At 48.0% G+C, this 16,949-nt stretch overlaps 1 protein-coding gene across 2 annotated transcripts in view; it reads left to right on the top strand.

Moving 5' to 3' along the window:
* The window catches only part of dnah6 (dynein, axonemal, heavy chain 6), a 389,182-nt gene that overhangs the window by 60,078 nt on the left and 312,155 nt on the right, over positions 1-16,949 (top strand). For both annotated transcript variants that reach the window (XM_038804236.1, XM_038804238.1), the window contains 4 exons: positions 7,269-7,392; positions 7,747-7,864; positions 8,727-8,901; positions 15,045-15,224. In XM_038804236.1, coding sequence (XP_038660164.1) covers positions 7,269-7,392; positions 7,747-7,864; positions 8,727-8,901; positions 15,045-15,224 — 597 coding nt within the window. The remainder of the gene's footprint in view (positions 1-7,268; positions 7,393-7,746; positions 7,865-8,726; positions 8,902-15,044; positions 15,225-16,949) is intronic.

The raw sequence follows: 16,949 nt of genomic DNA, 5'->3' as shown, positions 1-16,949 counted from the left end.
TTACCCACCTCCGCGTCTTTGCGCAGTCCTGCAACTACGGATCCACCTCTGACTCCCTGCTCCGTGACCAGATTGTTTCTGGTGTTCAGTCTGAGCCTCTAAGCCAGCAGCTACAAAAAGTAAAGCAGCTCACTCTCTCTACGGCCATTGAGACCTGTGTACTTCATGAACATGCCTTCACGCGCTACTCCTGCATCCAGGCCGCTGAAATGGTGCGGCAAGCTCCTTACGAGGCAGATCGGGTCCAAATTATTAAATCTTTTCAGGCTCTGGATCTGAACGAAGGCGGCCATTTCGCGCGCTTTTCGCGGAGTCGCGTGCTTACATGCAGCGAGCGTGCTGACGTCACGGACCGCTTTGTGCAGGTGCACGCCACACTGGATCGCCCTGCGCATGCATGGTGGCGCGACGAACGTCCCAACGCTCCGGCGTGTGGCAACTGCGGCTCCGCCCACTTAAAGTGGCAATGTCCCGCAAAGTCCCGACGCTGCCTGTCGTGTGGCAAACGAGGCCACTACGCTGCTGTTTTTAGGAGGTCCACCGAGCCCCACAGAGACATCAGGGCTATCCAGCCTGCCATCAATGAATCTACTCCAGACCTTGCTTCCGACTGTGCCTGCGATGACCCACAGGTCCCGTTCCAAATCGGCGTCGTTACCACAAACAGGATGTCCCCCAAGCGTGGCACTGAACCCGTCCACGTCCACAGCGTCGGCCAGGATGATGAGTGGTGTGCCACCCTTATGGTCAACCAGAGTTCGTCGCCCACGTCAGAGACTGAACTTATGATCTCTGTACACATGTGGACTTTCTGAAATGTTTTTTTTTCTATATCCTTCATTGTTGCATTCGATCTCCAGTGATTTGTAAATAGATTCGTTGGCTGTTCCAGTTCATGGTAGTCATCTGCACCAGGCACGATCCTCTGTAAATAGTCTTGTTCCCTGTATATAGCTTTGTACATATGTCTTGGCAGCTCACATGTAGCTAGGTAAATTCTCCACACACCCACACTATTTATTATCACATGCCTATATAAAAATTTTTTTATAAAAGGGGGGATGTCATAATATACACCAGTATATCATGGCGCAGACACATACTGAAGGACACATACAGGGACCAATCAACATGTGCAAACACCGCAGCCAATCACCAGTTAGAATACACACACTACAAAGGCAGAGGGCACCATGGTTCCTGCTCATTCTGGGTGCTGCCTCTCAGTGTAAGAAGAACACATCCAGCCCAGCATAGAATCACACCACGTGCTGGTTCAGACAAGGCTTAGGTCTCTAGTTTAAGTTAGCATCATTTAGACCCACAGTCATCGTGTATTAGTTAGTTAGAAGTAGTTAATAACATTGAGTTGAACCTTCATCAGTGTTGGAAGTGTCTGTTCATCTCTCAAGTCTACACTAGCCAACACTTCAGAGATGTTCATGGGGGATTTCGTTAGTCGTGGTGCACAGGAGCGACCGAATGGAGTGAAGGGCGTCGGGGAGGACCTCCTGCCAGCGGGAGGCAGGGAGCTTTCTGGACCGTAGGGCCTTCCAGACCGTCCCATTCTCCCGCTCCACCTGCCCGTTTCCCCTGGGGTTGTAGCTGGTCGTCCTGCTCGAGGCAATGCCCCTGTTGAGCAGGTACTGGCGCAGCTCATCGCTCATGAATGAGGATCCCCGGTCGCTGTTGACGTAGGCAGGGAAACCGAATAGAGCAAAGATGGTGTTGAGGGCTTTGATGATGGTGGCAGACCTCCACCTCCAAGATTTTATCATTTTTGATCTTACCCCGCTATGTGTTGTTAAATATGAAGGCAACCGACCGTTGGTAGGTGAGGAGAGTGAATCTCCTGCCGGCCAGGTAATGTCTCCAATGTCGCACAGCTTCAACGATCGCTTGGGCCTCCTTTTCGACAGAGAAGTGCCACATTTCGAAGGCATGGAGGATGGGGGAAAAGAATGCCACGGGCCTGCCTGCCTGGTTGAGGGTGGCGGCCAGAGCGACGTCTGATGCATTGCTCTTGACTTGGAAGGGGAGCGTCTTGTCGACTGCGTGCATCATGACCTTGGCGATGTCGGCCTTGATACGGTTGAAGGCCTGATGAGCCTCGGCCGTCAGTGGGAAAGCGGTGGATTGAATGAGTGGGTGGGCCTTGAGCTCTCCAGGGGCTGTTGCTGGCCTCGATAATACCTTCCCACAGCATCCACTGGACCTCAGACCTGATGAAGGTCCTGTCCTGGGCACTGTACCGCCTGCTCCTGGTGGCGACGGGTTTGCAATCCGGGGTTAGGTTGGCAAAAAGAGAAGGCGGGTCGACCTTAAGGGTCGAGAGGCCGCAAACAGTGAGGGGTTGTAGGGGCCCACCAAATTTTAGGGTTAGGCTCTGGAGGTTGCACTGGAAGTCCAAGATAAGTAGCAAGGCAGCGCAGAGGTTGGGGAGGACGTAGAGCCGGAAGCCGCTGAACTCTACGCCCTGGACGGTGAGGGTGGCGATGCAGTTTATGGGCTGGTTTAGCACACTGGGCTAAATCGCTGGCTTTTGAAGCAGACCAAGGCAGGCCAGCAGTACGGTTCAATTCTCGTACCAGCCTCCCCAAACAGGCGCTGGAATGTGGCGACTAGTGGCTTTTCACAGTAACTTCATTGAAGCCTACTTGTGACAATAAGCAATTTCCATTTCCAGTACCCCCGGATTGCCACGGAGTGGGATCCAGAGGCCAGGGAGATTCTTTGGATAGCGGGGTGCACCGTGAGGGAGCAACGCCTTACTGTATCTTGGTGGATGAAGCTCTCAGTGCTCCCGGAGTCCAGAAGGCAGGAGATCTCGTGCCCGTTGACCGTCACCTTTGTCGAAGCGGTCATGAGGTTGTGCAGTCGAGCCTGGTTGATCGTGACCCAGGCGAGACGCGGCTGGTGGTCGGCAGTTGCAGGCGATGAGTGGCCTGATGAGGTGCCCGACGGGCAGGGGTCTTGAGGCGGGTAAGATGGCGGCGCCCACGGGCTGCACGTGTCCTGGGGCAGACAAGATGGCGGTGCCCATTGGTTCTGAGGCAAGCAAGATGGCGCCGCCCACGGGCCGCATGTGTTGTGAGCGGAGCAAGGTGGCGGCGCCAACGGGCCGCACGTGGTCTGAGGAGGGGAAGATGGCGGTGCGCACTGGCCGCACGTGGGGGGTGCTGGGCCAATAGCGGCAATTGGGTGGGCCTGGCACACTGCAGTGAAATGTCCCTTCTTGCCACAGGCCTTGCAGAGCGTGCTCCGCACCGGGTAGCGCTGCCGGAGGTGTTTTGTCTGTCCGCAGAAGTAGCATTTGGGGCCCCCGGTGTTGGTTGGTTGCAATGCGGCGCAGACGTGGGGCTTGCTGAGGGCGGTCGCTGATGGGGTCCACGATGGGGTGGCCGCCAGTGGTCCACGATCCACAGGGGGGGTGGGCCATGCGGTTGGGGGCATAAGCCTGTACATTGTGTGAGGCGACTGTGAGCGAGAGCGCTAGTTTCTTAGTTGTCGCGAGGTCAAGTGTGGCCCCTTCTAAGAGGCGCTGGCGAATGTAGTCAGACCCTATGCTCATAACGAACGCCTCTCTCATCAGCAGGTTTGCATGTTCAGTGGCCAAAACAACCTGGCAGTCACAGTCTCTAACTAGGGCGAGCAAGGGCATGCCAGAAATCTTCCACAGACTCACCGCGAAGTTGGTGCCGCCTGGAAAGGAAGTGCCTGGCATAGATCCTGTTGGTCCGCTGTGCGTAATTCTCCTTCAGTAGCGCCATGGCCTCTGCGTAGGTCGGTGTGTCCTGGACGAGGGGCAAAACGTTGGAGCTCAGCCGCGTGTACAGAATCTGGAGAGTCTGTGCTTCTGGGATTGGGTCTGGCGCAGACCGATGAATGCTTCAAAGCAAGCTAGCCAATGTTCAAAGTCTTTTTTGGCATTGTCTGCTTGAGGATGCAGCTGCAGGCGATCCGGCTTGATGCGGAGGTCCATCTCTGAAAAATCTCTGTGTAATAAATTGATGCACTATCAATTATGATGAGACAAGAGTAGAATGTAATCAAGGCTTTATTACACAGAGATGTGTGGCCTCCTACAGCAGCTGACAAAATGGCTGCTGTTTGGAGAGCACACACATTTATACTCCGCCTACTGGGCGGAGCCAACAGGGGCCTTACTGTAAAACCCATATATACAATATAATACAGCAGTGGTGACTACCACATACCTTCTCTGTTGATCTGTTTTCATTCCCTTCTGGAGGTTTGCCTTAAGACCTCTTGGCCCCTGAGGAAACAAATCATTCCTCCTCCTGTTCACCTCCATGAAGCCTCTCTTTCCCTAGTGATCCATTTGTCTTCTCTTCAGTTACAGCAGAGACAGCCAGCAGCAATATGTCTTTCAGTGCACCTGCTTTAGGAGTTGTGAATTAGCTAGGACATGTGCTAGTATGCCACACTGTTAAGCCCTCTGTTGTTCATGCAGCCAGCCAGCAATGCAAGCTTCATTAAGTTTACTTGCTCTCTGCCTGAACAGGAAATCATGTCACTGGGCTGGAATGGTGGAGCAGTGGTTAGCACTGCTGCCTCACGGTGCCGAGGACCCGGGTTCGATCCTGGTCCTGGGTCACTGTCTGTGTGGGGTTTGCACATTCTCCCCGTGTCTGCGTGGACTCACCCCCACAACCCAAAAACGTGCATGGTAGGTGGATTGGTCACATTAAATTGCCCCATAATTGAAAAAAATTATGTGGTGCTCTAAATTTATTAAAAAAAGAAAAAAAAAGGAAATTGTGACCCCTGCACATGAAAACGCATGTCAATGATTTTTTAGTAATCTATGTTTAAGTGACATGAAATTAAGTCATAGAATCATGTCACCATTTGTTCTTCTGCCAATCACCTCAAATTTTTTTCCTCTGGTTCTCGACACGTCTGCCAACGGGAACTATTTTTCTCCATCTAACCTGTCCACACACCTCATGATTTTCAGCAGCTCCATCAAATTTCGTCTCAAGCCTCCCGAAGGATAACAATCACAGTTTCTCCTATTATTAGATCCTATAAATATAAGATTAAATGTAAGTGATTTAGGACAGCGAGCAAGGAGCTTGTTTACATAGAGTTAGCGATGGGAGCAGAGACCATGGGTGTGCTCTACCAGCCGCGTTTCACCACACTTGGAGAGTGCGCAGCCAGTAGATGCCACAAGAGGCCTCCCGGGGGCTTCCCGACAGCCAGTATGACTCGCGAGATCTACCCAGGTCTCACGAGGCATCGTGATCAGGATTCCGCCCACGATTGGCGGGACCAAGCCTCGCATGCCAGAGTAGGTTTAAAACCCGCTTAGACAGGCTGACAAGGGATCTATCGAATTCCTGGCATCAACCGGCCTCCACGGGGAGACCCCAACCTGGCGCTGTTCAGTATTGGTCCGCGAATAGCACCCGGGGGGTCTCCCGGGCCTTCAAAGGCTCCTGGGTGGTCAGGGACAGGGCAGGGTAGCACTCTGACCCTCCCCTTTGAAGGCAGGTGCCTTGGTACCTCCACCGTGGCACCTTGGTACTGTCACCCTATCATTGTTAAGATGCCTGGGTAGCACTGCCAAGCTGGAAGGGGCAGTGCCAGGGTGCCTGGGTGGCAGTGTCAGGATGTTGGTGTGCCAGGGTGGCACGGCCAAGAGGGGTCCATGAGGGGGACCATGCCCATGAAAGGAGGGTGGCCATGCCCTAGAAAGGAGGGTGGAGGGTGGTATGAAGAGTGGGGGTCGTTGTGTAGGGCTGGTATGAAGGGGCCTCCAGAAGGTTGAGGGGTGGGGGCGTGAAGAGTGAGGGTCCTGAAAGGGGGGTCTGAAAGGGAACGCAGGAAGGCCTGAAAAAGGGGGCCCCTCAGCGACCTCACAGCAGAGTATCATCACTTGGGGGGAATGTGGGACAGTGCCCATGTGTGTGGGGGTGACGTTACCGTTGGGGGATGTGCAGGATTCTCAAGCCCACTAGAGTCTCAGGGCATCCTTTCAAAAATGGTGGCCTGATCTCTGATGAGTCGATCTGGCAAGTGAGTTCAGCTCCACAGTGGTGAAAATAATTGTTAGCGTGGGCTAAGCCGGTGAGATAGTCCCCAGGGCCCAAAAAGGTGATTACATGTGGTTAGATAGAGATGGGGAACCGGGGAGAAACTCCCAGTAAAACCAGCCACAAATGACCTTTAGAAACATTTCCGTTTGATCACGTCCCATGTTAACAGTTAAGGAGTTAAGGATAGGTTCAATATATGGAGTCGCAACAGCACAGGAGGATGTCATTTGACACTTTACATTCTTGTTGGCTCTCTGTAGAATAATTCATTCAGTCCCTCTTCACCCTGCAAGTCGACGTGGTCTATACGGACTTCCAATTTAATTTTGGAAGCATTGGCCATCTCTGCTTCCATGACTTCTTGTAAGCAGTGAGTTCCACACCCATAGCACTTATTGCACAGGCCTCCCACATACCCTCGCTGTATCATCTGCCCAAAACTTCAAATCCGCGTCCATAAATCCTTGTACCATCAGATCATGCGTGCTGTTTTTTTTTTGCGTACTTCATGTAAACCTGTCATTATTTTCTACACCTCCAGTATATCTCTCCTCAAACATTTTTGCTCCAAGGGGAAGAACCCCAACTTCTCCAACCTGACCTTGCAGCTAAAATCTTTCATTCTCAAATATCCTCTGCACCCCTCTGAAGGACCCTCACGTTCTCCCTGAAGTGTGGTGACTAGACCTGAATGTAATACTTTAACTAGACCTAGCCAGGACTTTACAGATTCATGATGTGGAGATGTCGACGTTGGACTGGAGTGGCCACAGTAAGAAGTTTCACAACACCAGGTTAAAGTCCAACAGGTTTGTTTGGAATCACTAGATTCTGGAGCGTTGATGAAGGAGCATCACTCTAAAACTAGTGATTGCAAACAAACCTGTTGTACTTTACAAATTCAGTAAAACTTCCCTTCTTTTGTACTCAATATCTCTATTTATGAATTCAAAGATCCCACATGTTTTGCTCTCCTCTCAAAATGTCTTGATTGGAAAAAATGTGGCAAAATGGACGTAGGAACAGCCTGTTTGTGTGGAAGTCTGTTTTCATGTTGTAATTCTTACATAAGTTAAAGTGTACAAGATGGTTCACTGTCTGCTGGTGTCGAAAGTTTGTGGCTTAGCTATTTCAGGCGAAGTTTGATTATCCATACAAGTAATCTTGGAACTCATTCAAGCATGTGTTGCCTTGGTTCTACAGGGCGCTGAGCGTTTGGCCCAGTTCAGGAAAATCGCACAACAAACGGTTAAGATTGCCTGCTGCACAGCTTTACTGGAAGCTGGATTTATACCAGATGACTATTTGTTCGAGATGCAGAGTGCAGGTACTGACTGGAATGCAATGTGCAAGTGTGCTTGTTTGGACAACTGAATATGTGTTATACAAGTCCACAGCCCATTTACATTGTGATTCTTATGTCTGCGGTTATAAAAGTACGAGCGTACGTTGGCAATGAATATTTTTTTCAAGCTGTAACTATGTTTTTAAAGACTACGATTTGGACTCGACATCTGTTCCATGAATAAACTAGTGTACATTTTTATACGAAAGTCCACTTGGAAAATTTGCTGCTAGTTTTAGGATGAATGTGTCTCTGTTTACATAATTTTGAAAATTGTAGCTTTGCATTTTCTTATTATGCATATTGCTGCAGAGTAAACATTTGATTGATTTACAGGGATTGGTGATGTTAATGTGCATTCCACAATTGCCACTGAGATCCTTACGGAGTCATCAGACAAAATAAACTATACAGGACAAGCAAACAAGAGGTCTCACTGCAGGAGGTTAACATGGTTAGTGATAACTCAAATGGGGCTTTGAGAAGTTATCAGCCAAATCGTTTGCTCTTCAGATTGTCAGACATACATCCTGCGATGCACATTGGGATCGCATGGATATCCCAACATGCTGACTGTGTGGTGATCTCCTGGGAAGTTCGAACTATCGATGGGCAATTCTCTTGCTCCATGGGATCGTTTGAAAAAGGCTGTGACTCAGAGATGGAGTCAGAGGTTTCGGACAGCTCTGATTTGCTTCCATGGGTAGTTTCCCAAGAAACGTTGGATAGAAAAGTCCTAGTCTTGTGTAACTATACAATTGAACCCCAAAAGTACCCCCTTGACCACCCAACTAGCCTTTCTGTCACTCCCCACAATCCACCCTGCCTCCCCAACTTCTCCCCTGACCTAACTGCCCCCCCCCCCCCCCCCAAACCGATCTGTATTGGCCCCACCCCTGACTACCACCTCTCTTGATCTGACCCGACTAGCACTCACCCATCCACCCACCTCATCCACCTGTCACCCTACCACCCGGCCCCACGTCCACCCGACCGTCTCACTGACCACACCCACTTATGCGCGCTACCCGCCTACCCATTCATTCAATCATCTATTCACCCATTCACTAGCATGCTGTAAAAATGGCCTGTCTTCTGTGCCGATTCTCTTCTCTGCTCTTTGCATGGATCCCCGCGCTGGGGGAGATCTTCTGCATTGTGCATCCGAAATCTGATTTTTTTTGATCTCTCCAGGCAAATGGGTTCATATCTTTCTGATCAGCATCGGGCTCATTCCCGCCACTGATCAGAGGATTTGGGTCGTGGTAAGTGAATCAAGCCAAAATTTTAATACCTCTTCTGTTTTTCCTGTACAGCTTCATTCGCCTGACTGATTACCTCATAGTCAATACATTGCATGTCCTCACAGTGAATTCCATCACAATCTTGTTCAATCACCTGATGGAGAAGCTGAGGCACATGCCAGAGGAAGAGCTGATTAGAATTTGGAGTACAATGGATGCCGAAAGGGAAGCTGAGTTGGAAAAAAAGGTAGACGTTCAAAATATTTGAAATGCTCACTCTGCTCTCCCCGCAACGTTCACACCGCTCTCTGGAAAATGCCAGGAGGGGATGCTGAACAATGTTCAACCTTTCTCGCCTCCCACAGGGGTAAGCACTGTGGACGGGTGAGAGAAGGGACTGACCATGATTGGGGGTTGAACATTGTCGGCGAGTAAACATTGGCAAGTGTTGATGGAGAGTGAACGTGGGTGAGGGGTGAACTTTGGAGAAGGTAGATGGTTCTCAAGGCCAATGGGTGTGCAGCTTCAGAAAGTTGGTAGCTTCACTGAAAAGCATTAAGCCAATGAATTGAAGACAGACCTTTAGTGCATGTTGAGAAAACGGGTGTGACTGCACTGACATTACATGGAGAATTTGCTTCCCGACTGCGTTGACTCCACACCCTGCCTGGAGCCAACATTGCATGTCCGATGGAAGCTCTCCTACCCTGACTAGCCCAATATTTTAAAAAATATTGTCCTATGTGCAGGGAAAGTCAGGGATCCAAGAGGTGAAGGAATCAGTGGGAAGCGTAGCTGCTTAGGATTACAAAAAATCACGAAAAGACAGAGCTCAGGAGAGGTTTCGATAGTCCCCATCTCACAAAATATGACACAGTGTATGGAAAGGCTCAGTAAACCAAGGTCCACCACACTAAGAAAACAAAAAGGACAGTCAATAGGGAATTAAAGGTGCTATATTTAAATGCCCGCAGTGTACGGAACAAGGTAGATGAGCTTGTGGCCCAGATTGTGACTGGCAGGTATGATGTGGTAGGCATCACAGAGACGTGGTTGCAGGGGGTTCAGGACTGGCAGTTAAACATCCAGGGATTTACAACCTATCGAAAAGACAGAGAGGTGGGTAGAGGGGGCGGGGTTGCCTTGTTAATTAGAAATGAAATTAAATCAATAGCACTAAACGACATAGGGTCAGACGATGTGGAGTCTGTGTGGGTAGAGTTGAGGAACCACAAAGGCAAAAAAACCATAATGGGAGTTATGTACAGGCCTCCTGACAGTGGTCAGGACCAGGGGCACAAAATGCACCACGAAATAGAAAGGGCATGTCAGAAAGGCAAGGTCACAGTGATCATGGGGGACTTCAATATGCAGGTGGACTGGGTAAATAATGTTGCCAGTGGACCCAAAGAAAGGGAATTCATTGAATGTTTACAGGATGGCTTTTTGGAACAGCTTGTGATGGAGCCCACGAGGGAACAGGCTATTCTGGACTTAGTGTTATGTAATGAGCCAGAATTGATAAAAGATCTTAAAGTAAGGGAACACTTAGGAAGCAGTGATCATAATATGGTAGAATTCAGTCTGCAATTTGAAAGAAGGAAGGTAGAATCAGATGTAAAGGTTTTACAGTTAAATAAAGGTAATTACAGGCGCATGAGGGAGGAACTGATGAAAATCGACTGGAAGCAGACCCTAGTGGGAAAGACAGTAGAACAGCAATGGCAGGAGTTTCTGGGAGTAATTGAGGACACAGTGCAGAGGTTCATCCCAAAGAAAAGAAAGGTTATCAGAGGGAGGATTAGGCAGCCATGGCTGACAAAGGAAGTCAGGGAATGCATCAAGGCAAAAGAGAGAGCCTATAATGTGGCAAAGAGTAGTGGGAAGTCAGAAGATTGGGAAGGCTACAAAAGCAAACAGAGGATAACAAAGAGAGAAATAAGGAAGGAGAGGATCAAATATGAATGTAGGCTAGCCAGTAACATTAGGAATGATAGTAAAAGTTTCTTTAAATACATTAAAAACAAACGGGAGGCAAAAGTAGACATTGGGCCGCTCCAAAATGACGCTGGTAATCTAGTGATGGGAGACAAGGAAATAGCTGAGGAACTTAATAAGTACTTTGCGTCAGTCTTCACAGTAGAAGACATGAGTAATATCCCAACAATTCAGGAAAGTCAGGGGGCAGAGTTGAATATGGTTGCCATCACAAAGGAGAAGGTGCTAGAGAAACTAAAAGGTCTGAAAATTGATAAATCTCCGGGCCCAGATGGGCTACATCCTAGAGTTCTAAAGGAGATAGCTGAAGAAATAGTGGAGGCGTTAGTTATGATCTTTCAAAAGTCACTTGAATCAGGGAAAGTCCCAGAGGATTGGAAAATCGCTGTTGTAACCCCCCTGTTCAAGAAGGGAACAAGAAAAAAGATGGAAAATTATAGGCCAATTAGCCTAACCTCGGTTGTTGGCAAAATTCTAGAATCCATCGTTAAGGATGAGATTTCTAAATTCTTGGAAGTGCAGGGTCGGATTAGGACAAGTCAGCATGGATTTAGTAAGGGGAGGTCGTGCCTGACAAACCTGTTAGAGTTCTTTGAAGAGATAACAAATAGGTTCGACCAAGGAGAGCCAATGGATGTTATCTATCTTGACTTCCAAAAGGCCTTTGACAAGGTGCCTCACGGGAGACTGCTGAGTAAAATAAGGGCCCATGGTATTCGAGGCAAGGTACTAACATGGATTGACGATTGGCTGTCAGACAGAAGGCAGTGGGATAAAAGGTTCTTTTTCGGAATGGCAACTGGTGACAAGTGGTGTCCCGCAGGGTTCAGTGTTGGGGCCACAGCTGTTCTCTTTATATATTAACGATCTAGATGACGGGACTGGGGGCATTCTGGCCAAGTTTGCCAATGATACAAAGATAGGTGGAGGGGCAGGTAGTATTGAGGAGGTGGGGAGGCTGCAGAAAGATTTAGACAGTTTAGGAGAATGGTCCAAGAAGTGGCTGATGAAATTCAACGTGGGCAAGTGCGAGGTCTTGCACTTTGGAAAAAAGAATAGAGGCATGGACTATTTTCTAAACGGTGACAAAATTCATAATGCTAAAGTGCAAAGGGACTTGGGAGTCCTAGTCCAGGAATCTCTAAAGGTAAACTTGCAGGTTGAGTCCGTAATTAAGAAAGCAAATGTAATGTTGTCATTTATCTCGAGAGGCTTGGAATATAAAAGCAGGGATGTACTTCTGAGGCTTTATAAAGCACTAGTTAGGCCCCATTTAGAATACTGTGAGCAATTTTGGGCCCCACACCTCAGGAAGGACATACTGGCACTGGAGCGGGTCCAGCGGAGATTCACACGGATGATCCCAGGAATGGTAGGCCTAACATACGATAAACGTCTGAGGATCGTGGGATTATATTCATTGGAGTTTAGGAGGTTGAGGGGAGATCTAATAGAAACTTACAAGATAATGAATGGCTTGGATAGGATGGACGTAGGGAAGTTGTTTCCATTAGCAGGGGAGACTAGGACGCGGGGGCACAGCCTTAGAATAAAAGGGAGTCACTTTAGAACAGAGATGAGGAGAAATTTCTTCAGCCAGAGTGGTAGGTCTGTGGAATTCATTGCCACAGAGGGCGGTGGAGGCCGGGACATTGAGTGTCTTTAAGACAGAAATTGATAAATTCTTGATTTCTCGAGGAATTAAGGGCTATGGGGAGAGAGCGGGTAAATGGAGTTGAAATCAACCATGATTGAATGGTGGAGTGGACTCGATGGGCCGAATGGCCTTACTTCCGCTCCTATGTCTTATGGTCTTATGATGTAATTGCACATGAGCTTGCTGAAATTTGATCTTGGCATTTAATGCTGTTTGGTATGACATGCATCAGAGCTGGGAACCACATCAAGTGACTGCCATGTTTTCACAAACCATTGTGATGCACATCATCATTAACTTCAGTAACAGGAAAGATATCACATCATGAGTTCCAAGTGCTTTAACAGCCACACACTTTAATTACATTTATAGCCAAATATTTCTTAACAGATTTTTGGATCAGATCTAATTGTTGTCAGGGTCCTTCCTGTTTATTCTCCTTTTTTCCCCATTATCTTATTTCGCCATCCTTATTTTGATACATGGATCATTAATGGACATGTATTTTTAAGACAAGCAGCCTGTATCTGTAATTCAAGCAGAATAATCCAGAAATTACAGGAGAGATCACTTTGCTAGCCTGTGCTGGTTTGAATAGAAGATCACAGACTTGTTGGCACCAGTGAGAGAGATGGACTGGGACTCGGTTTGATTCATTGGTTGGTGGCCAATGAATTGGCCCAACAGGCCGTACCCTACTTGGTAACAGGTGGTGATTGGATTATATCCCAGTGGAATATTTTCCAGAGTTACAAAGAGTTTCAGTTTTCATTCTGGAAGCCCAGGGGTAAGAACCTACATACCCTCACCAGAAAAACTGATGTGAGTTCTATCTCTCTTTCAAGAAAGACAGAGGCAGAACTGACTAAATCTCTTTCCTGAAATCCTGCTGTGAGTGCTATCCCTCTCCAGAAACCCTGCTGTGAGTGCTATCCCTCTCCAGAAAGCCTGCTATGAGTGCTATCCCTCTCCAGAAAGCTTCCTCTAAGTACTATCTCTCTCTTGAAAGTCAGCTATGAGTGATATCTCTCTCCAGAAAGCCTCCAGAGTGCTATCTCTCTCCAGAAAGCCTGCTATGAGTGCTATCCCTCTCCAGAAAGCCTGCTATGAGTGCTATCCCTCTCCAGAAATCCTGCTCTGAGTGCTATCCCTCTCCAAAAAGTCTGCTATGAGTGCTATCCCTCGCCAGAAACCTTGCTGTGAGTGCTATCCCTTGCCAGAAAGCCTGTTCTGAGTGCTATCCCTTTCCAGAAAGCCTGCTCTGAGTGCTATCCCTCTCCAGAAACCTTGCTGTGAGTGCTATCCCTCTCCAGAAAGCCTGCTCTGAGTGCTATCCCTCTCCAGAAAGCCTGCTCTGAGTGCTATCCCTCTCCAGAAGCCTGCACTAAGTGCTATCCCTCTCCAGAAAGCCTGTTGTGAGTGCTATCCCTCTCCAGAAAGCCTGCACTAAGTGTTATCCCTTTCCAGAAAACCTGCTGTGAGTGCTATCCCTCTCCAGAAAGCCTGCTGTGAGTGCTATCCCTCTCCAGAAAGCCTGCTCTGAGTGCTATCCCTCTCCAGAAGCCTGCTCTGAGTGCTATCCCTCTCCAGAAGCCTGCACTAAGTGCTATCCCTCTCCAGAAAGCCTGCACTAAGTGTTATCCCTTTACAGAAAACCTGCTGTGAGTGCTATCCCTCTCCAGAAAGCCTGCTGTGAGTGCTATCCCTCCAGAAAGCCTGCTCTGAGTGCTATCCCGCTCCAGAAAGCCTGCTGTGAGTGCTATCCCTCTCCAGAAAGCCTGCTCTGAGTGCTATCCCGCTCCAGAAAGCCTGCTGTGAGTGCTATCTTTTTCCAGAAAGCCTGCACGAAGTGCTATCCCTTTCCAGAAAACCTGCTGTGAGTGCTATCCCTCTCCAAAAACCTTGCTGTGAGTGCTATCCCTCTCTAGAACACCTGCGTTGAGTGCCATCTCTCTCTTTAAAGTCTGCTGTGAGTGCTATCCCTCTCCAGAAAGCCTGCTATGAGTGCTATCCCTCTCCAGAAACCTTGCTGTGAGTGCTATCCCTCTCCAGAACACCTGTGTTGAGTGCTATCTCTCTGTTTAAAGTTTGCTGTGAGAACTATCCTTCTCTAGTAAGCCTTCAGAGTGCTGTATTTCTGAAACTACAGAGGCCTGAATACAAATCACAAACTGAAAGAAAAGTTTGAAGGGAAGTAAGATGCATCTCCTGAAAAGCTCTGGGTACTGCATTCCAAAACTATAGAGGACCTGAATTAATTAATGATTTTACAGAGGAGACAGGTATACGTGGAAAACAGAGACTTTAACCTGCAGGCTTGCTCTGAAGGAAACTGTGCTAAAAAAAAATCATCCGAAACAAAGATGCTTTCTCCTTTTGATTGTTATTTTTTGTCCCTTTCCTTTCCTCTGTGTTTGTCTATCGTGTGCATGTGTAAAGGGTGACGAATTAGGAATTGGTTAATAGTTAACCAGTTGTCTTTGCTACATAATTCATTAAGTTGTTATTAGTAAATAGAATTGTGTTTAAATCTACAAATCTGGTGACTAATAATTGGGTAGCTGGGGGACAAAGACTTGAGTATTTTTATAAGAATTATTGGTTAATTCACTTGGGTTGTGACTCTTGTACCGATATGGCTGGAGTTGACAGAAAACTTGCCCAGGGTGTTGTAACATTTTGTAAAGTGTTTTGATGATAACATTGTTTTATATTTATGTATTTTTCTTCCGTAGTCGGTTGCACTAATGGTCAGCCTTCCCACTGTTGAAGATATCCACGATGAAGATCTTGATGATGAAGATCTTGAAGATGAAGATCTCCAGACTGAACAAGTTTTTGTACCAATGTTTCTTGTAGACATGGTACTAAATTTTCAGGATTTGGTGTTTCGTCCTCCATTTGGAGACTTTGAGGTTTGTACAGAATATTTAATTTTGTATTTTTATTCTCATTTACATTTTTCTAATTTTACTATTTTTAGTTACCTGGGAAACAAAAATCTTTCCTGAATAGTTCATCTTTCCAATTAATTTGCCATTTCACTTTGTTCCTTTGCTGATTTTTAAAATCTTATTTCAACTTTGAGGACCGTTACAACTTCAAAGTAGAAAAGGGACAAACTCAGAAAAGAAACAGAATGACAATTTTATAAGCCAGGTTTTTCTCTTGGTTTCGGGAGTTAGGCCATTCCCAACATTGGGATCCTGTTTCCTGCCAGCAATGCTTTCCAATGCTACTTTCATGATGGGCTGTTATAGACTGGGATGGAGTTGGAGTTGTTAACTCTGGAAGCAGGCCTAATGTAAAGATGAGGGGCGCGATTCTCCGCTCCCACGCCGGGTGTGAGAATCGCGGGAGGGCCGCTCTGGCCCTCATCGTCGGCCCGTTCGTCGGGCCAGCGTCTCAAAGGGACGCACTCTTTCCCCTCCGCCGCCCCGCAAGATAAAGCCGCCACGTCTTGCGGGGCAGCGGAGGGGAAGACGGCAACCGCGCATGCGCTGGTTTGAGCCGTCAGCCGTTGTGACGTAAGCCGTGCATGCGTGGGTTGGAGCCGGCCAACCTGCGCATGAGCGGCTGACGTCATTAGGCGTGCCGGCCGCGTCATTCTCGGCACGCCGGGCCTTGACACCAGTGACAAGGCCCCGCGGCCGAGATTTACGGCACGGTCCTCCTAGCCCCCCCCGGGGGTGGGGGGGGGGGGAATACGGGGCAAGGAGCGGCCTCCGAAGCCGTCGTGAACCTCTCCGGGTTTCACGGCGGCGTTCGGCCTTGCGGAGAATTCCGCCCAGGAGGTGGCAGATGCTGTGGTGGGCAGATTAAAAGGGTCATTGAGCCATCGGGCCACTCCTGGAAATGAGTGATGAGACTCCCTAACCCTCATTCCCTACCCACTTCACCATCATACCTCACTTATGCCCCCATGCCTCCCCATATCCACCCAGATCACCCTTTATCCCAATATATCCTCACCCCTTCATCTCTCTCACTGCCCCATCTTCCTCCCATGCCCACTCGGTATCCATTGCATACCGAACTTACGATCCCTATAATAAAATTGAGAAGTCTTTGGGATGCTCATAAATGCTCAAAACAAACAGTCTTAAAAACTCAATAAAAATTATAATCTTGTCAAACTGCCATGGTAAATAAAGGCAAAGTCTGCTTGACAGCTGTGTAAATAATCCCAACTGAGCTGAATCCATTAATGGTTTTATGTCTTCCTGGGCTAGTGTGCTGTCGATTCCAGCCCCACAGAACCAGAGTGCCAACTCAAATGAATCAACCCATAATTTGTATAAAATTTGTACAATCTTTGGCCCTTTGACTGCTCAATGTGTTATAGCCACCAGGTTTGTAAATTGAACACCAAAACTCTTTATTTATAATCGAAACAAAGTTGAAATATGCAATAATAATAATGGAATAACGGCCAGCTAATCTACTATCCCCCCCTTTTATCATCCCACCCTCTACCTAACCACACACAAGACGGTCACACACAGAGGGAGGGAAAAGGGTGTTAAAAAGAAAGGGGATTAATATGAAATGAAAGGTGAGTGTCCTTGCTTCTGATGTTGAAGTAACTGCAGCAGGCTGACCTCCCAGGATGCATAGGGATCGAAGCCACTGATGTAGTG

This window comes from Scyliorhinus canicula, chromosome 8 (assembly GCF_902713615.1).
Source record: "Scyliorhinus canicula chromosome 8, sScyCan1.1, whole genome shotgun sequence".
In the NCBI taxonomy this organism is placed as follows: Eukaryota; Metazoa; Chordata; class Chondrichthyes; order Carcharhiniformes; family Scyliorhinidae; genus Scyliorhinus; species Scyliorhinus canicula.
This window is presented reverse-complemented; position numbering and strand designations above follow the sequence as displayed.